The 26,449-nt window shown below is 43.5% G+C and overlaps 1 protein-coding gene across 1 annotated transcript in view; it reads left to right on the top strand.

The window, feature by feature from the left end:
- Positions 1-22,634, top strand: part of LOC106883177 (uncharacterized) — a 114,984-nt gene extending 92,350 nt beyond the window's left edge. Inside the window, exons 15-16 of the mRNA XM_089343420.1 lie at positions 21,535-21,658; positions 22,486-22,634. Of these exons, the coding sequence (XP_089199546.1) occupies positions 21,535-21,647 (113 nt within the window). The 3' untranslated portion in view covers positions 21,648-21,658; positions 22,486-22,634. The remainder of the gene's footprint in view (positions 1-21,534; positions 21,659-22,485) is intronic.
- Positions 22,635-26,449: the final 3,815 nt, after the last annotated feature.

Here is a 26,449-nt window from a genome sequence, read left to right as displayed (position 1 = left end):
AGAACGAACGAACGAAAGTACGAACGTACGTACGTACATAAATACGTATGTACGAATGAACGAACGAACGAACGTAAGCACATATGTACGTACGTATGAACAAAAGAACGAACGAACAAAAGAACGAACGAACGTATGTACGAATGAACGTACGTACGTACTACTTACGAACGAACGGACGAAAGAACGAACGAATGAACGTACGCACGAACGAACGAAAGTACGAACGTACGTACGTACGTTCTTACGAACGAAGAAAATAACGAACGTACGTACATAAGTACGTATGTACGAATGAATGAACGAACGAACGAACGTAAGCACGTATGTACGTACGTATGAACAAAAGAACGAACGAACAAAAGAACGAACGAACGTATGTACGAATGAACGAATGAACGTACGTACGTACTACTTACGAACGAACGGACGAAAGAACGAACGAATGAACGTACGCACGATCGAATGATCGATCGTACAAACATACGTATGTACGAACGAACGAACTTAAGAGCGAACGACCGAACGGACGAACGATCGAACGAACATATGAACGAAACAAAGAACGATCGAATGAACGAACAAAAGAACGAACGAATGAACGATTGAACGAAAGAACAAACGAACGTACTTACGTACAAACGATCGAACGAACGCACGTACGTACAAACGAACGAATGTATATACGTACGTACGTAAGTGCGTATGTACGAACGAAAGAACGAACTATGTACATACGTACGTACGAATGACCGAACGTACGACCGAAAGAACGAACGTACGTACTTACGAACGTACGTAATCACGTATGTATGCACGTACGAACGTAGGTACGTACGAACGTACGAACGAACGATCGAACGAACAAAAGAACGAACGAACGTACGAAATAACGAACGTACGTGCGTAAGTACGAACGAACGAACGAAACAACGAACAAACGAACGTCCGTTTGTACATACGTTCATACGTACGAATGAACGAACGTAAGTATGGACGAACGAACGAACGAACGAAACAACGAACGTACGTACGTAAGTACGAACGCACCAATGAACGAACGATCGAACAAACAAAAGAAAGAACGAATGAAGGAACGAACGAACGTAAGTACGTATAAACGAAAGAACGAACGTACGTACGGACGAACGAATAAAGGAACGAATGCATCTACATACCTAGATACCTACATACGAGCGAATGAATGGACGTACGTATGTACGAACGAACGATAGTACGAACGTACGCACGATCGTACGTAAGCACGAACGAACGTACGTAGGTACTTACGAACGAATGAACGAACGAATGAACGTACGCACGAGCGAGTGATCGAACTTACAAACATACGTTCGTACGAACGAACGAACGACCGAACGAACGAACGAAAGAACGAATGTACGTACGTATGTAAGTACGAACGAACGATCGAACGAAAGTACGAACGAAAACAAGAACGATCGAATAAACGAACAAAAGAACGAATGAACGAACGTACGGACGTACTAACAAACAAACGAACGAATGAACGATTGAACGAAAGAACGTACGAACGAACGTCCGTACGTACGAACGAAGGAACGAACAATTGAACGAAAGAACGTACGTACATACGAACGGACGAAAGAATGAATGAACGAATGAACGTGCGTACGAATGAATGATCGTACGAACAAACGTACGTACGAGCAAACGAACGTACGAACGAACTAACGAATGAACTTACGTACGTACATATGTACGTACGAACGAACGAAATATCGCACGTACGTAATTACGTATGTACTATCGAATGAACGAACGAACGAGCGATCGAACGTACGCACGTATGTACGTACGCACGTACGTAAGTACGTACGAACGAACGTACGAACGAACGAGCGTATGTACGTACAATCGAACGAAAGAACCAACAAAAGAACCAACAAAAGAACGAACGTATGTACGTATGAACGAACGAACGTAAGTACGTACTTACGAACGAACGGACGAATGAACGAACGAATGAACGTACGCACGAGCGAGTGATCGAACGTACAAACATACGTTCGTACGAACGAACGAACGAACGACCGAACAAACGAACGAATGAACGATCGAACGAACGTACGAACGAAATGAAGCACGAACGAATAAACGAACAAAAGAACGAATGAAAGGACGTACGAACGAACAAACGAACGAATGAACGATTGAACGAAAGAACAAACGAACGTACTTACGTACGAACGTCCGTACGTACGGACGAAGGAACGAACGATTGAACGAAAGAACGTACGTACATACGAACGGACGAAGGAATGAACGAACGAATGCACGTACGCACGAACGAATGATCGTATGAATAAACGTACGTACGAGCGAACTAACGTACGTACGAAGGAAAGAACGAACGTACGTACGAAAGCACGAACGAACGTAGGAACGTACGTACGAACGAACGCACGAACGAACGTAGGAACGTACGTACGAACGAACGAACGTACGAATGCACAAAAGAACAAACAAACGATCGAACGAACGTACGCAGGTACGTACGTACAAACGAACGAACGTATATAAGTACGTACGTATGTACGAACGAACGAACGAAAGTACGAACGTATGTACATACGTACGTACGAATGACCGAACGTACGTTCGTTCTTTCGTTCGTACGTAAGCACGAACGAACGAACGTACGCACATACGTACGTACAAACGAACGTATATACGTACGTACGTAATTACGTATGTACGAACGAATGAACGAAGAAAGAACGAACGTATGTACATGCTTACGTACGAATGACCGAACGAAAGACCGAACGTACGTACGAACGAAAGAACGACCGTACGTACGATGAACGAACGAACGAAAGAACGAATGAACGAAAGTACGAACGTACGTACGTACTTACGAAAGAACGAAGGAAATAACGAACGTACGTACATAAGTACGCATGATCGAACGAACGATCGGACGCACGTATGTATGTACGTACGAACAAACGAAGGTACGTACCAACGAACGAACGAACGATCGAACGAGTGTGTGTACGTACGAACAAACGAAAGAACGAACAAAAGAACGTACGTACGTATGAACGAACGAACGAACGAACGGACGTGCGTACGTACTTACGAACAGACGAATGAATGAACGAACGAATGAATGTCCGCACGAGCGAATGATCGATCATACAAACATACGTTAGTACGAACGAACTTTCGTACGTACGAATGGAAAAAAGAACGATCGAATGAACGAAGAAGAGAACGAACGTACGTACGAACAAACAAACGAACGTGCTTACGTACAAACGAACGTACTTACGTACAAACGAACGAACGTCCGTACGTACGAACGATTTAACGTTCAAAGGACGAAAGAATGAGCGAACGAATGAACGTACGCACGAACAAATGATCGAAAGAACAAACGTACGTACGTGCGACCGAACCTACGAACGAACTAACGAATAAACTTACGTACGTACATATGTACTTACGAACGAACGAAATATCGTACGTACGTAATTACGTATGTGCGAACGAATGAACGAACGAAAGAACAAACGTATGTACATACGTACGAACCAATGACCGAACGTACGTTCGTACGTACGAACGAAAGAACGAACGTACGTACGATGAACGAACGAACGAAAGTACGAACGTACGTACGTACTTACGAACGAAGGAAATAACGACCGTACGTACATAACTACGTATGTACGAATGAACGAACGAACGTACGCACTTATGTCCGTACGTACGACCGAAAGAACGAAAGATCCAACGAGCGTATGTTCGTACGAACGAACGAAAGAACGAACGAACGAACGAACGTACGTACTTACGAACGAACGAATGAACGTACGCACGAGCGAATGATGGAACGTACAAACATACGTTCGTACGATCGAACGCTCGAAGTTTCGTACGTACGAACGAACAAAAGAACGAACGTACGTACGTACTTACGTATGTACGAACGAACGATCGAACGAACGTACGAACGAAAAAAAGAATCATCGAATGAACAAACAGAAGAACGAACGAACGAACGAACAAACGTACGTACATACATACGTACGAATGACCGAACGGACGGACGGACGGACGGACGAAAGAACGAACGTACGTACGAAGGAAAGAACGAACTTACATACGAAAGCACGAACGGACGTAGGAACGTAGGTACGAACGAACGAACGTACGAATGCACAACAGAACGAACAAACGATCGAACGTACGCAGGTACGTACTTGCACACATACGTACGTACAAACGAACGAACGTATATACGTACGTACATAAGTACGTATGTACGAACGAATGAACGAACGAAAGAACGAACGTATGTACATACGTACGTACGAATGACCGAACGCCCGTTCGTACGTACGAACGAAAGAACGAACGTACGTACGATGAACGAACGAACGAACGAAAGTTCGAACGTACGTACGTACTTACGAACAAACGAAGGAAATAACGAACGTACGTACGTAAGTATGTACGTAAGTACGTACGTAAGTATGTACGTAAGTACGTACGTAAGTATGTACGTAAGTACGTACGTAAGGCCGAACGAACTAACGTACGAACGAACGATCTAACGAGCGTATGTACGTACGAACGAACGAAAGAACGAACAAAAGAACGAACGTACTTACGAACGGACGAACGAATGAACGCACGCACGAGCGAATGATCGAACGTACAAACATACGTTCGTACGAACGCACGAACGAACTTTCGTACGTACGAACGATCGAATGAACGAACAAAAGAACGAACGAACGTACGTACGAACGAACGAATGAACGATTGAACAAACGAACGTACTCACGAACGAACGTACGTACGAACGAACGAACGTACGTACGAACGAACGAACGTACGTACGAACGAACGAACGAACGTACTTACGTCCGTACTTATGAACGAACGGACGAATGAACGTACGCACGAGCGAATTATCGAACGTACAAACATACGTTCGTTCGAACAAACGAACTTTCGCACGAACGTACGAACGAACGATCGAACGAACGTACGAACGAAAAAAGGAACGATCGAATGAACGAATAAGAGAACGAACGAACGTAAGAACTTACGAACAAACGAACGAACTTACGTACAAACGAACGTCCGTACGTACGAATGAACGAACGATTGAACGAAAGAACGTACGTACATACGAACGAACGTTGGAATGAACGAACGAATGAACTTACGTACGTACATATGTACGAACGAACGAAGTATCGTACGTACGTAATTATCGAATAAACGAACGAACGAACGAGCGATCGAACGAACGAACGTAGGAACGTACGTACGTACCTACGAAAGTACGAACGAACGTACGTACGAATACACAAACAATCGAACGAACGAATGTATATACGTAAGTACGTAAGTGCGTATGTACGAAAGAAAGAACGAACGTATGTACATACGTACGTATGAATGACCGAACGAACGACCTAACGTACGTTCGTACGTACGATAAACGAAAGAACGAAAGTACGAACGTATGTACGTACGTACTTACGAACGAACGAAGGAAATAACGAACGTATGTACATAAGTACGTATGTACGAACGAACGAACGAACGAACGTACGCAGGTATGTACGTACGTAAGTATGTACGTACGAACGAACTAACGTACGAACGAACGATCGAACGAGTGTATGTACGTACGAACGAACGAAAGAACGAACAAAAGAACGAACGTACGTACGTACTTACGAACGGACGAACGAATGAACGTACGCACGAGCGAATGATCGAACGTGCAAATATACGTTCGTACGAACGAACGAACGAACTTTCTAACGTACGAACGAACGGCCGAACGAAAGAACGAACGTACGTACGTACTTACGTATGTACGTACGAACGAACGATCGAACGAATGTACGAACGAAAAGAAGAACGATTGAATGAACGAACAAAATAAAGAACGAACGTACGTACGTAAGAACAAACGAACGAATGAACGAAAGAACAAACGAACGTACTTGCGTACTTACGTACAAACGAACGAACTTAAGAGCGAACGACCGAACGGACGAACGACCGAACGGACGAACGATCGAACGAACGTACGAACGAAACAAAGAACGATCGAATGAACGAACAAAAGAACGAACGAATGAACGATTGAACGAAAGAACAAACGAACGTACTTACGTACAAACGAACGAACGAACGAGCGTATGTACGTACGAACGAACGAAAGAACCAACAAAAGAACGAACATATGTACGTATGAACGAACGAACGAACAAACGAACGAATGAACGAACGAACGTACGTAGGTACTTACGAACGAATGAACGAACGAATGAACGTACGCACGAGCGAGTGATCGAACTTACAAACATACGTTCGTACGAACAAACGAACGAACGAATGCACGAGCGAGTGATCGAACTTACAAACATACGTACGAATGACCGAACGGACGGACGGACGGACGGACGAAAGAACGAACGTACGTACGAAGGAAAGAACGAACTTACATACGAAAGCACGAACGAACGTAGGAACGAACGAACGAACGTACGAATGCACAAAAGAACGAACAAACGATCGAACGTACGCAGGTACGTACTTGCACACATACGTACGTACAAACGAACGAACGTATATACGTACGTACGTAAGCACGTATGTACGAACGAATGAACGAACAAAAGAACGAACGTATGTACATACGTACGTACGAATGACCGAACGCACGTTCGTACGTACGAACGAAAGAACGAACGTACGTACGATGAACGAACGAACGAACGAAAGTTCGAACGTACGTACGTACTTACGAACAAACGAAGGAAATAACGAACGTTCGTACGTAAGTACGTACGTAAGTATGTACGTAAGTACGTACGTAGTTACGAACGGACGAACGAATGAACGCACGCACGAGCGAATGATCGAACGTACAAACATACGTTCGTACGAACGAACGAACGAACGAACTTTCGTACGTACGAACGATCGAATGAACGAACAAAAGAACGAACGAACGTACGTACGAACGAACGAATGAACGATTGAACAAACGAACGTACGAACGAACGAACGTACGTACGAACGAACGAACGTACGTACGAACGAACGAACGTACTTATAAACGAACGAACGTACTTATAAACGAACGTACTTATAAACGAACGAACGTACTTACGTCCGTACTTATGAATGAACGGACGAATGAACGTACGCACGAGCGAATTATCGAACGTACAAACATACGTTCGTTCGAACAAACGAACTTTCGCACGAACGTACGAACGAACGATCGAACGAACGTACGAACGAAAAAAGGAACGATCGAATGAACGAATAAGAGAACGAAAGAACGTACGAACGGACGTACGAACGAACGAACGTACGAACGAACGAACAAACGAACGAACTTACGTACAAACGAACGTCCGTACGTACGAACGAACGAACGATTGAACGAAAGAACGTACGTACATACGAACGAACGTTGGAATGAACGAACGAATGAACTTACGGACGTACATATGTACGAACGAACGAAATATCGTACGTACGTAATTATCGAATAAACGAACGAACGAACGAGCGATCGAACGAACGAACATAGGAACGTACGTACGTACCTACGAAAGTACGAACGAACGTACGTACGAATACACAAACGATCGAACGAACGCACGTACGTACAAACGAACGAATGTATATACGTACGTACGTAAGTGCGTATGTACGAACGAAAGAACGAACTTATGTACATACGTACGTATGAATGACCGAACGTACGTTCGTACGTACGATAAACGAAAGAACGAAAGTACGAACGTATGTACGTACGTACTTACGAACGAACGAAGGAAATAACGAACGTACGTACATAAGTACGTATGTACGAACGAACGAACGTACGCAGGTATGTACGTACGTAAGTATGTACGTACGAACGAACGATCGAACGAGTGTATGTACGTACGAACGAACAAAAGAACGAACGTACGTACGTACTTACGAACGGACGAACGAATGAACGTACGCACGAGCGAATGATCGAACGTACAAATATACGTTCGTACGAACGAACGAACGAACTTTCTAACGTACGAACGAACGGCCGAACGAAAGAACGAACGTACGTACGTACTTACGTATGTACGTACGAACGAACGATCGAACGAATGTACGAACGAAAAGAAGAACGATTGAATGAACGAACAAAATAAAGAACGAACGTACGTACGTAAGAACAAACGAACGAATGAACGAAAGAACAAACGAACGTACTTACGTATAAACGAACGAACGAACGTACGTACGTACGTACTTACGAACGAACGGACGAATGAACGTACGCACGAGCGAATGATCGAACGTAAAAACATACGATGGAATAAAAGAACGAACGAACGTACGTACGAAGGAACGAACGAATGAACGATTGAACGAAAGAACGAACGAACATCCCTACGTACGAACGAACGAACGATTGAAGGATAAAACGTACGTACATACGAACGCCCGTAGGAATGAACGAACGAATGAACGTACGCACGAACGAATGTTCGAACGAATGTTCGAACGAATGTTCGAACGAACAGACGTACGTACTTACGAACGAACTAACGAATGAACTTACGTACGTACATACGTACTTACGAACGAACGAATGAACGTACGCACGAGCGAATGATGGAACGTACAAACATACGTTCGTACGATCGAACGCTCGAAGTTTCGTACGTACGAACGAACAAAAGAACGAACGTACGTACGTACTTACGTATGTACGAACGAACGATCGAACGAACGTACGAACGAAAAAAAGAATCATCGAATGAACAAACAGAAGAACGAACGAACGAACGAACAAACGTACGTACATACATACGTACGAATGACCGAACGGACGGACGGACGGACGGACGAAAGAACGAACGTACGTACGAAGGAAAGAACGAACTTACATACGAAAGCACGAACGGACGTAGGAACGTAGGTACGAACGAACGAACGTACGAATGCACAACAGAACGAACAAACGATCGAACGTACGCAGGTACGTACTTGCACACATACGTACGTACAAACGAACGAACGTATATACGTACGTACATAAGTACGTATGTACGAACGAATGAACGAACGAAAGAACGAACGTATGTACATACGTACGTACGAATGACCGAACGCCCGTTCGTACGTACGAACGAAAGAACGAACGTACGTACGATGAACGAACGAACGAACGAAAGTTCGAACGTACGTACGTACTTACGAACAAACGAAGGAAATAACGAACGTACGTACGTAAGTATGTACGTAAGTACGTACGTAAGTATGTACGTAAGTACGTACGTAAGTATGTACGTAAGTACGTACGTAAGTACGTACGTAAGTACGTACGTAAGTACGTACGTAAGTATGTACGTAAGTACGTACGTAAGGCCGAACGAACTAACGTACGAACGAACGATCTAACGAGCGTATGTACGTACGAACGAACGAAAGAACGAACAAAAGAACGAACGTACTTACGAACGGACGAACGAATGAACGCACGCACGAGCGAATGATCGAACGTACAAACATACGTTCGTACGAACGCACGAACGAACTTTCGTACGTACGAACGATCGAATGAACGAACAAAAGAACGAACGAACGTACGTACGAACGAACGAATGAACGATTGAACAAACGAACGTACTCACGAACGAACGTACGTACGAACGAACGAACGTACGTACGAACGAACGAACGTACGTACGAACGAACGAACGAACGTACTTACGTCCGTACTTATGAACGAACGGACGAATGAACGTACGCACGAGCGAATTATCGAACGTACAAACATACGTTCGTTCGAACAAACGAACTTTCGCACGAACGTACGAACGAACGATCGAACGAACGTACGAACGAAAAAAGGAACGATCGAATGAACGAATAAGAGAACGAACGAACGTACGAACTTACGAACAAACGAACGAACTTACGTACAAACGAACGTCCGTACGTACGAATGAACGAACGATTGAACGAAAGAACGTACGTACATACGAACGAACGTTGGAATGAACGAACGAATGAACTTACGTACGTACATATGTACGAACGAACGAAGTATCGTACGTACGTAATTATCGAATAAACGAACGAACGAACGAGCGATCGAACGAACGAACGTAGGAACGTACGTACGTACCTACGAAAGTACGAACGAACGTACGTACGAATACACAAACAATCGAACGAACGAATGTATATACGTAAGTACGTAAGTGCGTATGTACGAAAGAAAGAACGAACGTATGTACATACGTACGTATGAATGACCGAACGAACGACCTAACGTACGTTCGTACGTACGATAAACGAAAGAACGAAAGTACGAACGTATGTACGTACGTACTTACGAACGAACGAAGGAAATAACGAACGTATGTACATAAGTACGTATGTACGAACGAACGAACGAACGAACGTACGCAGGTATGTACGTACGTAAGTATGTACGTACGAACGAACTAACGTACGAACGAACGATCGAACGAGTGTATGTACGTACGAACGAACGAAAGAACGAACAAAAGAACGAACGTACGTACGTACTTACGAACGGACGAACGAATGAACGTACGCACGAGCGAATGATCGAACGTGCAAATATACGTTCGTACGAACGAACGAACGAACTTTCTAACGTACGAACGAACGGCCGAACGAAAGAACGAACGTACGTACGTACTTACGTATGTACGTACGAACGAACGATCGAACGAATGTACGAACGAAAAGAAGAACGATTGAATGAACGAACAAAATAAAGAACGAACGTACGTACGTAAGAACAAACGAACGAATGAACGAAAGAACAAACGAACGTACTTGCGTACTTACGTACAAACGAACGAACTTAAGAGCGAACGACCGAACGGACGAACGACCGAACGGACGAACGATCGAACGAACGTACGAACGAAACAAAGAACGATCGAATGAACGAACAAAAGAACGAACGAATGAACGATTGAACGAAAGAACAAACGAACGTACTTACGTACAAACGAACGAACGAACGAGCGTATGTACGTACGAACGAACGAAAGAACCAACAAAAGAACGAACATATGTACGTATGAACGAACGAACGAACAAACGAACGAATGAACGAACGAACGTACGTAGGTACTTACGAACGAATGAACGAACGAATGAACGTACGCACGAGCGAGTGATCGAACTTACAAACATACGTTCGTACGAACAAACGAACGAACGAATGCACGAGCGAGTGATCGAACTTACAAACATACGTACGAATGACCGAACGGACGGACGGACGGACGGACGAAAGAACGAACGTACGTACGAAGGAAAGAACGAACTTACATACGAAAGCACGAACGAACGTAGGAACGAACGAACGAACGTACGAATGCACAAAAGAACGAACAAACGATCGAACGTACGCAGGTACGTACTTGCACACATACGTACGTACAAACGAACGAACGTATATACGTACGTACGTAAGCACGTATGTACGAACGAATGAACGAACAAAAGAACGAACGTATGTACATACGTACGTACGAATGACCGAACGCACGTTCGTACGTACGAACGAAAGAACGAACGTACGTACGATGAACGAACGAACGAACGAAAGTTCGAACGTACGTACGTACTTACGAACAAACGAAGGAAATAACGAACGTTCGTACGTAAGTACGTACGTAAGTATGTACGTAAGTACGTACGTAGTTACGAACGGACGAACGAATGAACGCACGCACGAGCGAATGATCGAACGTACAAACATACGTTCGTACGAACGAACGAACGAACGAACTTTCGTACGTACGAACGATCGAATGAACGAACAAAAGAACGAACGAACGTACGTACGAACGAACGAATGAACGATTGAACAAACGAACGTACGAACGAACGAACGTACGTACGAACGAACGAACGTACGTACGAACGAACGAACGTACTTATAAACGAACGAACGTACTTATAAACGAACGTACTTATAAACGAACGAACGTACTTACGTCCGTACTTATGAATGAACGGACGAATGAACGTACGCACGAGCGAATTATCGAACGTACAAACATACGTTCGTTCGAACAAACGAACTTTCGCACGAACGTACGAACGAACGATCGAACGAACGTACGAACGAAAAAAGGAACGATCGAATGAACGAATAAGAGAACGAAAGAACGTACGAACGGACGTACGAACGAACGAACGTACGAACGAACGAACAAACGAACGAACTTACGTACAAACGAACGTCCGTACGTACGAACGAACGAACGATTGAACGAAAGAACGTACGTACATACGAACGAACGTTGGAATGAACGAACGAATGAACTTACGGACGTACATATGTACGAACGAACGAAATATCGTACGTACGTAATTATCGAATAAACGAACGAACGAACGAGCGATCGAACGAACGAACATAGGAACGTACGTACGTACCTACGAAAGTACGAACGAACGTACGTACGAATACACAAACGATCGAACGAACGCACGTACGTACAAACGAACGAATGTATATACGTACGTACGTAAGTGCGTATGTACGAACGAAAGAACGAACTTATGTACATACGTACGTATGAATGACCGAACGTACGTTCGTACGTACGATAAACGAAAGAACGAAAGTACGAACGTATGTACGTACGTACTTACGAACGAACGAAGGAAATAACGAACGTACGTACATAAGTACGTATGTACGAACGAACGAACGTACGCAGGTATGTACGTACGTAAGTATGTACGTACGAACGAACGATCGAACGAGTGTATGTACGTACGAACGAACAAAAGAACGAACGTACGTACGTACTTACGAACGGACGAACGAATGAACGTACGCACGAGCGAATGATCGAACGTACAAATATACGTTCGTACGAACGAACGAACGAACTTTCTAACGTACGAACGAACGGCCGAACGAAAGAACGAACGTACGTACGTACTTACGTATGTACGTACGAACGAACGATCGAACGAATGTACGAACGAAAAGAAGAACGATTGAATGAACGAACAAAATAAAGAACGAACGTACGTACGTAAGAACAAACGAACGAATGAACGAAAGAACAAACGAACGTACTTACGTATAAACGAACGAACGAACGTACGTACGTACGTACTTACGAACGAACGGACGAATGAACGTACGCACGAGCGAATGATCGAACGTAAAAACATACGATGGAATAAAAGAACGAACGAACGTACGTACGAAGGAACGAACGAATGAACGATTGAACGAAAGAACGAACGAACATCCCTACGTACGAACGAACGAACGATTGAAGGATAAAACGTACGTACATACGAACGCCCGGAGGAATGAACGAACGAATGAACGTACGCACGAACGAATGTTCGAACGAATGTTCGAACGAATGTTCGAACGAACAGACGTACGTACTTACGAACGAACTAACGAATGAACTTACGTACGTACATACGTACGTACGAACGAACGAAATATCGTACGTATGTAATTACGTGTGTACGATCGAATGAACGAACGAACGAACGAACGTACGTAGGTACTTACGAACGAACGGACGAATGAACGAACGAATGAACGTACGCACGAGCGAATGATGGAACGTACAAACATACGTTCGTACGATCGAACTTTCGGACGTACGAACGAACGAAAGAACGAACGTACTTACGTATGTACGAACGAACGATCGAACGAAAAAACAGAATCATCGAATGAACAAACAGAAGAACGAACGAACGAACGTACCAAGGAACAAACGATCGAATGAGCGATTGAACGAAAGAACAAACGAACGTACTTACGAACAAACGAACGAAATATCGTACGTACGTAATTACGTATGTACGATCGAATGAACGAAGGAACGCACGAGCGATCGAACGAACGAAACGTAGGAACGTACGTTCGTACCAATAAAATAACGAACAAACGTACGTACATACGTACGTACGAATGACCGAACGGACGGACGGACGAAAGAACGAACGTACGTACGAAGGAAAGAACGAACTTACGTACGAAAGCAAGAACAAACGAACGTACGAATGCACAAAAGAACGAACAAACGATCGAACGAACGCAGGTACGTACTTACACACATATGTACGTACAAACGAACGAACGTATATACGTAAGTACGTATGTACGAACGAATGAACGACCGAAAGAACGAACTATGTACATACGTACGTACGAATGACTGACCGAACGTACGACCGAAAGAACGAACGTACGTACGATGAACGTACGTAATCACGTATGTATGCACGTACGAACGTAGGTACGTACGAACGATCGAACGAACAAAAGAACGAACGAACGAACGAACGTACGAAATAACGAACGTACGTTCGTAAGTACGAACGAACGAACGAAACAACGAACAAACGAACGTCCGTTTGTACATACGTTCATACGTACGAATGAACGAACGTAAGTATGGACGAACGAACGAACGAACAAACGAAACAATGAACGTACGTACGTAAGTACGAACGCACCAATGAACGAACGATCGAACAAACAAAAGAAAGAACGAATGAAGAAACGAACGAACGTAAGTACGTATAAACGAAAGAACGAACGTACGTACGGACGAACGAATAAAGGAACGAATGCATCTACATACCTAGATACCTACATACGAGCGAATGAATGGACGTACGTATGTACGAACAAACGATAGTACGATCGTACGTAAGCACGAAAGAACGATCGAACGAACGAACGTATGTACGTACGTGTGTATATACGTATGCCTGTAGATATATATACGTACGCATATACATACGTACGCCTGTAATTACGTGTGTACGATCGAATAAACGAACGAGCGATCGAACGAACGTAGGAACGTACGTTCGTACGAATGAAATAACGAACGAACGTATGTACATACGTACGTACGAACGACCGAAACGGACTGACTGACGAACGAACTACGTACGAACGAAAGAACAAACGTACGTACGTAAGCACGAACGAACGAACGTAGGAACGTACGTACGTACCTACGAACGAACGTACGTACGTACTAATGCACAAAAGGACAAACAAACGATCGAACGAACGTACGCACGTACAAACGAATGACCGAACGAACGACCGAACATACGTTCGTACGTACGAACGAAAGAACGAACGTACGTACAATGAACGAACGAAAGAACGAACGAACGAAAGTACGAACGTACGTACGTACGTTCTTACGAACGAAGAAAATAACGAACGAAGAAAATAACGAACGTACGTACATAAGTACGTATGTACGAATGAACGAACGAACGAACGAACGTAAACACGTATGTACGTACGTATGAACAAAAGAACGAACGAACAAAAGAACGAACGAACGTATGTACGAATGAACGAATGAACGTACGTACGTACTACTTACGAATGAACGGACGAAAGAACGAACGAATCAACGTACGCTCGATCGAATGATCGATCGTACAAACATACGTTCGTACGAACGAACGAACTTAAGAGCGAACGACCGAACGGACGAACGATCGAACGAACGTACGAACGAAACAAAGAACGATCGAATGAACGAACAAAAGAACGAACGAATGAACGATTGAACGAAAGAACAAACGAACGTACTTACGTACAAACGAACGAACGAACGAGCGTATGTACGTACGAACGAACGAAAGAACCAACAAAAGAACGAACATATGTACGTATGAACGAACGAACGAACGAACGAATGAACGAACGAACGTACGTAGGTACTTACGAACGAATGAACGAACGAATGAACGTACGCACGAGCGAGTGATCGAACTTACAAACATACGTTCGTACGAACGAACGAACGACCGAACGAACGAACGAAAGAACGAACGTACGTACGTATGTAAGTACGAACGAATGATCGAACGAAAGTACGAACGAAAACAAGAACGATCGAATAAACGAACAAAAGAACGAATGAACGAACGTACGGACGTACTAACAAACAAACGAACGAATGAACGATTGAACGAAAGAACGTACGAACGAACGTCCGTACGTACGAACGAAGGAACGAACGATTGAACGAAAGAACGTACGTACATACGAACGGACGAAAGAATGAATGAACGAATGAACGTGCGCACGAATGAATGATCGTACGAACAAACGTACGTACGAGCGAACGAACTAACGAATGAACTTACGTACGTACATATGTACGTACGAACGAACGAAATATCGCACGTACGTAATTACGTATGTACTATCGAACGAGCGAACGAACGAACGAGCGAGTGATCGAACGTACGCACGTAAGTACGTACGCACGTACGTAAGTACGTACGAACGAACGTACGTACGAACGAACGAGCGTATGTACGTACGATCGAACGAAAGAACCAACAAAAGAACGAACGTATGTACGTATGAACGAACGAACGTAAGTACGTACTTACGAACGAACGGACGAATGAACGAACGAATGAACGTACGCACGAGCGAGTGATCGAACGTACAAACATACGTTCGTACGAACGAACGAACGAATGACCGAACAAACGAACGAATGAACGATCGAACGAACGTACGAACGAAAAGAAGAACGAACGAATAAACGAACAAAAGAACGAATGAACGGACGTACGAACGAACAAACGAACGAATGAACGATTGAACGAAAGAACAAACGAACGTACTTACGTACGAACGTCCGTACGTACGGACGAAGGAACGAACGAACGTACGTACGAAAGCACGAACGAACGTAGGAACGTACGTACGAACGAACGCACGAACGAACGTAGGAACGAACGAACGTACGAATGCACAAAAGAACAAACAAACGATCGAACGAACGTACGCAGGTACGTACGTACAAACGAACGAACGAAAGAACGACCGTACGTACGATGAACGAACGAACGAAAGAACGAATGAACGAAAGTACGAACGTACGTACGTACTTACGAAAGAACGAAGGAAATAACGAACGTACGTACATAAGTACGAATGATCGAACGAACGATCGGACGCACGTATGTATGTACGTATGAACAAACGAAGGTACGTACCAACGAACGATCGAACGAGTGTGTGTACGTACGAACAAACGAAAGAACGAACAAAAGAACGTACGTATGTATGAACGAACGAACGGACGTACGTACGTACTTACGAACAGACGAATGAATGAACGAACGAATGAATGTCCGCACGAGCGAATGATCGATCATACAAACATACGTTAGTACGAACGAACTTTCGTACGTACGAATGAACGACCGAACGAACAAACGAATGAACGAAGAAGAGAACGAACGAACGTACGTACGAACAAACAAACGAACTCATGAACGATTGAACGAAAGAACAAACGAACGTGCTTACGTACAAACGAACGTACTTACGTACAAACGAACGAACGTCCGTACGTACGAACGATTTAACGTTCAAAGGACGAAAGAATGAGCGAACGAATGAACGTACGCACGAACAAATGATCGAAAGAACAAACGTACGTACGTGCGACCGAACCTACGAACGAACTAACGAATAAACTTACGTACGTACATATGTACTTACGAACGAACGAAATATCGTACGTACGTAATTACGTATGTACGAACCAACGACCGAACGTACGTTCGTACGTACGAACGAAAGAACGAACGTACGTACGATGAACGAACGAACGAAAGTACGAACGTACGTACGTACGTACTTACGAACGAATGAAGGAAATAACGACCGTACGTACATAACTACGTATGTACGAACGAACGTACGCACTTATGTCCGTACGTACGACCGAACGAACGAAAGATCGAACGAGCGTATGTTCGTACGAACGAACGAAAGAACGAACGAACGTACGTACGTACTTACGAACGAACGAATGAACGTACGCACGAGCGAATGATGGAACGTACAAACATACGTTCGTACGATCGAACGCTCGAACTTTCGTACGTACGAACGAACAAAAGAACGAACGTACGTACGTACTTACGTATGTACGAACGAACGATCGAACGAACGTACGAACGAAAAAAAGAATCATCGAATGAACAAACAGAAGAACGAACGAACGAACGAACAAACGATCGAATGAGCGATTGAACGAAAGAACAAATGAACGTACTTACGAACAAACGAACGAACGAACGATTGAACGAAAGAACGTACGTACATACGAACGGACGAACGAATGATCGAACGAACAAACGTATGTACATGCGAACGAACGTAGGAACTAACTAACGAATGAACTTACGTACGTACATATGTACGTACGAACGAACGAAATATCGTACGTACGTAATTACGTATGTACGATCGAATGAACTAAGGAACGCACGAGCGATCAAACGAACGAAACGTAGGAACGTACGTTCGTACCAATGAAATAACGAACAAACGTACGTACATACGTACGTACGAATGACCGAACGGACGGACGGACGAAAGAACGAACTTACATACGAAAGCACGAACGAACGTAGGAACGTAGGTACGAACGTACGAATGCACAAAAGAACGAACAAACGATCGAACGTACGCAGGTACGTACTTGCACACATACGTACGTACAAACGAACGAATGTATATACGTACGTACGTAAGTACGTATGTACGAACGAATGAACGAACGAAAGAACGAACGTATGTACATACGTACGTACGAATGACCGAACGCACGTTCGTACGTACGAACGAAAGAACGAACGTACGTACGATGAACGAACGAACGAACGAAAGTTCGAACGTACGTACGTACTTACGAACGAACGAAGGAAATAACGAACGTACGTAATCACGTATGTATGCACGTACGAACGAACGAACGTAGGTACGTACGAACGAACGAACGAACAAACGGTCGAACGAGCGTATGTACGTACGAACAAACGAAAGAACGAACAAAAGAACGAACGAACGAACGAACGTACGAAATAACGAACGTACGTACGAACGAAACAACGAACAAACGAACGTCCGTTTGTACGTACGTTCATACGTACGAATGAACGAACGTAAGTACGAACGAACGAACGCAACGAACGTACGTACGTATGTACGAACGAACGATCGAAGGAAAGAACGAACGTACGTAAGTACGAACGTACGAACGAACGATCGTACGTACGTACATACGAACGAACGAGCGAAGGAACTAGCGATCGAACGTACGTACGTAAAGTCCGTACGAACGAACGTTCGTACGTACGTAAATATGTACCTAAATACGTACGTACGAATGAACAAACGAACGTACATGAGCGATCGAACGTACGTTCGTAAGTACGTACGTGCGTACGTATGAACGAGCGAACGAAACAACGAACACAAGGACGTACGTTCATACGTACGAATGAACGAACGTAAGTACGTACGAACAAAACAACGAACGAACGAACGTACGTACGTATGTACGAACGTACGATCGAAGAACCGAACGAAAGGACGAACATATGTAAGTACGTACATACGAACAAACGATCGTACGTACGTACATACGAACGAACGAGCGATGGAACTAGCGAACGAACGTACGTACGTAGATAAGTACGTACGTAGATAAGTACGTACGAACGAACGAATGAACGAACGTAAGTACGTATGTACGTACGCACGAACGAACGATCGAACGTAGAAACGTACGTACGTACGAACTAATGAACGAACGTACGTACGAATGCACGAAAGAACGATCGAACGAACGTACTTACGTACGTACAAACGAACGAACGTATATACGTACGTACGTACGTATGCAGGAACGAATGAACGAACGTACGTATATACGTATCAACGAACGACCGAACGCACTTTCGAACGTACGAACGAAAGTACGGACGTACGTACGAATGAACGAACGATCCAACGAACGAACGAACGAACGTACGTAAGTACGAACGCACCAATGAACGAACGATCGAACAAACAAAAGAAAGAACGAATGAAGGAACGAACGAACGTACGTACAAACGAAAGAACGAACGTACGTACGGACGAACGAATAAAGGAACGAATGCATCTACATACCTACGAACGTACGTACAGACGAACGAGCGAATGAATGGACGTACGTACGTACGAACGAACGATAGTACGAACGTACGTACGATCGAACGAACGAACGAAATGAAGGAACGAACGAAATAACGCAAGAACGAACGTAGGAACGTACGAATGAAATAACGAACAAACGATCGGACGTACAAACGAACGCCTGGAGATATATATACGTACGCGTCAATGTGAATACCCGTCAGAGTGTAAGTATCTTGAGAGAAAAGCTGAACATTAGAAGCATCAGTTGTGGTGTGCAAGAGAGACGATTGCGCTGGTATGGACATGTGGTGAGAATGGATGAGGATAGCTGCGTGAAAAAGTGCCACACCCTAACAGTTGAGGGAACCCGTGGAAGAGGTAGGCCCAGGAAGACCTGGGCTGAGGTGGTGAGGCAAGACCTTCGTACATTGGGCCTCACCGAGGCGATGACTACTGACCGAGACCTTTGGAAATGTGCTGTGCGTGAGAAGACCCGGCAAGCCAAGTAAGATCGTTGCCAGTGCCCCTGGACTGGCTCTTGTGCGGATGGCACATGAGATGCACCATTTTGAGCGTGGCCGTTGCCAGTACCGCCTGACTGGCACCCGTAGGATTTTCGAACGAGATCGTTGCTAGTGCCCCTGGACTGGCTTGTGCGGGTGGCACATAAAAGACACCATTTCGAGCGTGGCCGTTTTCGTGCGGGTGACACGTAAAAGTACCCACTACACTCTCTGAGTGGTTGGCGTTAGGAAGGGCATCCATCTGCCAAATTAGATTGGAGCCTGGTGTTGCCATCCGGTTTCACCAGTCCTCAGTCAAATCGTCCAACCCATGCTAGCATGGAAAGCGGACGTTAAACGATGATGATGATATATACATATATATATATATATATACATATATATACATATATATATATATATATACATATATACATATATACCACAGATATGCAAGCACCAAATCCAGTTTAAAGGATTTTATGATGTAATCTTTCATGACTGTTAAATCTCTGAGCGAGGTATTAACAGTAACTGCACGACAAGGTGAAGTATATTTGCCACTTAAATGTGGCTGACCCCTAAGGGTGGATGTTACTGTTGCTTTTAGCCCCAGGAGAACATCTCCTCCAGCTGGCTATCGACACACATCTGTGTCCTGTCTATATTTGCAAAGGGAAGTCATCCTTCCCATCTCGATCTTGCAAATATAGACAGGACACAGATGTGTGTCGATAGCCAGCTGGAGGAGATGTTCTCCTGGGGCTACAAGCAACAGTAACATCCACCCTTAGGGGTCAGCCACATTTAAGTGGCAAATATACTTCACCTTTCATGACTGCTGTAAATAAAATTCTACCTAAACAGCTGTTGTACATTTCAAATGCAATTTGTGTTTATAAATCATATTTTCACTGCTTTTTACAGGATGTATATACAAAGAACAAAGAATACCATTTGGACCAATCAAGGGCACAGATTGTTTCTGTCAAGAGAAGCCAGACAAGCTTATGGGGGAAGTGTACTGCAAAAGGCCATAATCCTTACTCATGTATGTATACTCTTTACTCATTTACTCTTTTACTTGTTTCAGTCATTTGACTGTGACCATGCTGGAGCATCGCCTTTAGTCGAGCAAATCGACCCCAGGACTTATTCTCTGTAAGCCTAGTACTTATTCTATCGGTCTCTTTTTGCCGAACCGCTAAGTTACGGGGACGTAAACACACCAGCATCGGTTGTCAAGCGATGCTAGGGGGACAAACACATATATATATATATATATATATATATACATATATACAACAGGCTTCTTTTCAGTTTCCGTCTACCAAATCCACTCACAAGGCTTTGGTCGGCCCGAGGCTATAGTAGAAGACACTTGCCCAAGGTGTCACGCAGTGGGACTGAACCCGGAACCATGTGGTTGGTAAGCAAGCTACTTACCACACAGCCACTCCTGCGCCTATATCAGGTTTTAATATTTTATCTCATAACCCTTTAGAATTCAGATTGCTGGGTCAGATTTAATGTTTATTTATTCATAGTGTTTTGAATTAATCATGCATTATCTTGTAGCTTTGAGATTGCTGAACACCGATAGAATAAGTACTAGGCTTACAAAGAATAAGTCCTGGGGTCGATTTGCTTGACTAAAGGTGGTGCTCCAGCATGGCTGCAGTCAAGTGACTGAAACAAGTAAAAGAGTATATCTAGATAGACATGGCTTTATTAATATATGTATAATGATAACATCTGTATACACATACATGTGTGTGCATTCACCTGTATAAACATATACAAACATGTGCATAAATACATGTGTATGTGTACACACACAAGGCACTTTTACATGTTTATCTGTTTCTTTATTTGCAGTATTTAAGCAGATTCACCTCTTTCCAACCAACAGCTCCATATTTTGCTGGGTATACAAGTAACACAACATCATTATATGAAATTTATATCTGTTGGACCATTCCTGTCTTTTTTTTGTACATTGATATAAATAAATTTTATACAAATTACTGCAAGTTCAAAAATTATTATTATTCCTCTACAGCAAGACACTGGTTCCAGTCCTATCATCATCATTTGGCATAAAGCCACCTCTCTTGGTGAGGGGTACTTGGTGCCCTCGCTGGGGTTACATGAAAAGCAGTACACAATGCAAGTGTTTGGCATTAGGAAGGGCATCCAGCCATACCAAACCATGCTAAAGTAGACACCAAAGCACAAAATACACACACACACATACATACATATCTATCATCATTTAATGTCTGTTTTCCATGCTGGCATGGGTTGAACAGTCTGACACGAGCTGGTCAGCCAGAGAACTGCACCAGGCTCCAATTGTCTGTTTTGGATGGTTTCTGTGACTTACTCTTTTACTTGTTTCAGTCATTTGACTGTGGCCATGCTGGAGCACCACCTTTAGTCGAGCAAATCGACCATAGGACTTATTCTTTGGAAGCCTAGTACTTATTCTATCGGTCTCTTTTTGCCGAACCGCTAAGTTACGGGGACGTAAACACACCAGCATCGGTTGTCAAGCGATATTGGGGGGACACAGACACAAACATATACACACACATACATATATATACATACATATGACAGACTTCTTTCAGTTTCCGTCTACCAAATCCACTCACAAGGCTTTGGTCGGCCCGAGCCTATAGTAGAAGACACTTGCCCAAGGTGCCATGCAGTGGGAATGAACCCGGAACTTGAGCATAAAAAGAAAAACAGAAGAAATACTGCTCCATATTTTGACTATGCACAAACAATTCTGCCAGTTAGCTGCCTTTTTAATAATGCCTTCAAATTTTGGCACAAAGCCAACAAGTTCAGGGGAGGGAGTAAGTCGATTACATTGACCCTCCCCCCGTGCTCAACTGGTACTTAATTTATCGATCCCAAAAGGATGGAAAGGCAAAGTCGACCTCGGTGGAATTTGAACTCAGAACATAACGGCAGACAAAACACCGCTTAGCATTTCGCCTGGCATGCTAACGTTTCTTGTTTCTTTATTGCCCACAAGGGGCTAAACATAGAGGGGACAAACAAGGACAGACAAAGGGATTAAGTCGATTACATTGACGCCCAGTGCATAACTGGTACTTAATTTATCGACCCCGAAAGGATGAAAGGCAAAGTCGACCTCATTGGAATTTGAACTCAGAACATAACGGCAGACAAAACACCACTAAGCATTTCACCCGGCGTGCTAATGATTCTGCCAGCTCGTCGCTTTAGCGTGCGAATAATTCTGCCAGCTCACTGTTTTCCTTTAATAATAATATTATTATTAATGGTTTCTTATTTCGGTACAAAACCAACACTTTTAATGAGGTGGGGACTAGTCATTACTATCATCTCCAGTGGTGCTTTAATTTATTAACCCTGAAGGAATGAAAAACAAAAGCTGACTTCAGTGGGGATTGAACACAGTACATAAATGTCAAATTCTAATTATGACATTTTCTGCCACAGGCACAAGGCTTGAAATTTGGAGTACGGAGGGGATCTAGTCGATTATATATTTTATATCAACCCCACTGAAAGAATAGTTAAAGATTTAACACTAGTTAAAGATTTAACACTAGTTAAAGATTTTAGCTGAGGTGCTTGCCAAGAAGCTGGCATTTGTTTTTGGTAGTATAGTCAGGGACCCACAAATTTGTGTGATCCCTGGTAGATCTATGCATGACAACCTCCACCCCGTGATTCATGGTAGAAACAAGATAGGGGAAGATCTGGCTTTGAAAGGGCATTGGTCAATTTGGACCAGTTCAAAGCTTTTGACAGGATGGACCGTCACTTTTTGGTGTCTGTCCTAAAAGCTTTGATTTTAGCCCCGTCTTCAGAGGCTGGATCACCACAATGTATAGTGGCATCTGATTGGTTGTCAAATTAAATAGCCACCTCTAGGAACCTTTCAGTATTGGATGCCCCCTCTCCTTCCAGTTATATATTTTAGCTTTAGAACCCTTGCTGCGAAGGCTGTAGATTTTGATGGGGTATCCTGCTGGAGCTGGGCCACAGGTGAGCTGTGTCTGTGAATGCAAACGAGGTCACTATACTGAAATAATGTCAGGTATGCACAGGAGCACTCATAAACGAGGATAAATCAGTAAGTCTGCTACTAGGTTCTTGGAGAGGCAGATCCTTGTGGATAGCGGTGATTTCTATTGTTGTATAGAGGATCCAGTGAAAGGTGCTCGGAGTCTGGTTTGGCCCAGATTCCCCAGGTAGATAAGAACTGGAAAAAAGGTCATGGCTAGTGTGACCAAGCTCACCTAGAAATGGACAGATAGGAATCTGTTTCTGAAAGGCTGGGTGGAAGTAACAAATACATATTTTGCCTCGGTAGTGTATTACCACCTAGCTGTCATACCTTGTCCTAAGAAAGCTTTTACCAGATTGGAATGCTTGCTTTTTTGATTCGTATGGAAGGGTCAGTTTCCACTGGTCAGAAAATCCATCTGCTGTCAACATCCACACCATGGTGGTCTAGGGATGCCACCTTTGATGGTGCAGTGCCATGCTTTCAGGCTGTCGCACCTACAGAGATATCTAAATCGCTGCAAATGGTGTGAATTGATGGCAACAAAAATAAGGGTGAACTGGTGTAGGTGTCCTTCATGCAACAGGTCTTTTCACGGCTCATCTCATTGACAGAGCTGCAGTCATGGGTCAAACCTTCAAGTCAAGGTCTCTCCAACACAGCACTGCTATGCCATTTGATCCAGGCTGACTGGAGGAAGTATAAATCTTCTAACCATCCAGAAGAAGAGCAAGCTGCGTTTCAGAAATCCTAGTTTCACTAATGGCTACTGCATCAAGGGAAAGAAACAAAAAGAAGAGTCGGTCACTTACCCTAGTCATGGGTTGGTCCTCTTTTGGGGCCTTTCAATATCCTTTTGTCCAATAGGTTTTTGAAAACTATCATGTGCAAAACGTTTCCTCAAAAAACAACACACACTGAGTGTTGTTCTTATCAGATCCCTGAGGGCATCAAGACCCTCACTTATTATCAAAATTTCGTTTTTATTTGAGTCAACAAACTCCATCAATTCCTTGTTTCCCTTCCACAGAACTGAGTAATTCAGAGGCTTATCCGAGAGATGTTGTTCTACAAGTTCCATCCCTTGGGGTTGATGCGGGAGTTGTTGTTTTGGTTCTTTATTTTTAGGCGTCCCCTGTTGCTGATCCTGTTGTATCTCTTGCTGTTGCTGAAAATATTGTTTCAGTTTTTGGTGTTGCTGCAGTTGGTTCATTTCTTATACCTCTTTTATGTTCATACTGACCAGATCTGACCTATCACACCTACCCTACAATGTCATTCTAAAAATAAACAATCTTGAAGCTATGAGATAACACATGATTAATTCAAAACAATGTGAGTAAATAACTATTATATTTGACAGAGTAATCTGAATGCTAAAGGGTTTTAAACTGACCATAACTTACCCAAAATAGTCTATCTGCATTATGTTCAAACTGGGCAGGTCAAAACAAGAGTATACACACACACACACACACACACACCACACTGCACTCTCATGCACGCACACACCACACTCTCATGCACACGCACACACAAAATACTTCTTTTAGTTTCAGTCTACCAAATCCACTCACAAGACCTTGTCAAAATTGCTGCAGACTGGAACTGAAATCAAGACCATATGGTTGGAAGCTAAATCTCATAACCACAGACCCACACCTGTTCTTCTGACACACCTGCACCCATTGTTTTCACAATATAAACAAAACAAAAAAAGAACACCACAAAACATTTTTCCAACCCCTGAACAATTCTGGACAATTATTG

This window comes from Octopus bimaculoides, chromosome 27 (assembly GCF_046866305.1).
Source record: "Octopus bimaculoides isolate indiv1 chromosome 27, ASM4686630v1, whole genome shotgun sequence".
In the NCBI taxonomy this organism is placed as follows: domain Eukaryota; kingdom Metazoa; phylum Mollusca; class Cephalopoda; order Octopoda; family Octopodidae; genus Octopus; species Octopus bimaculoides.
The sequence above is the reverse complement of the archived record's forward strand: the minus strand, read 5'-3'. Positions and strand labels throughout refer to the sequence as shown.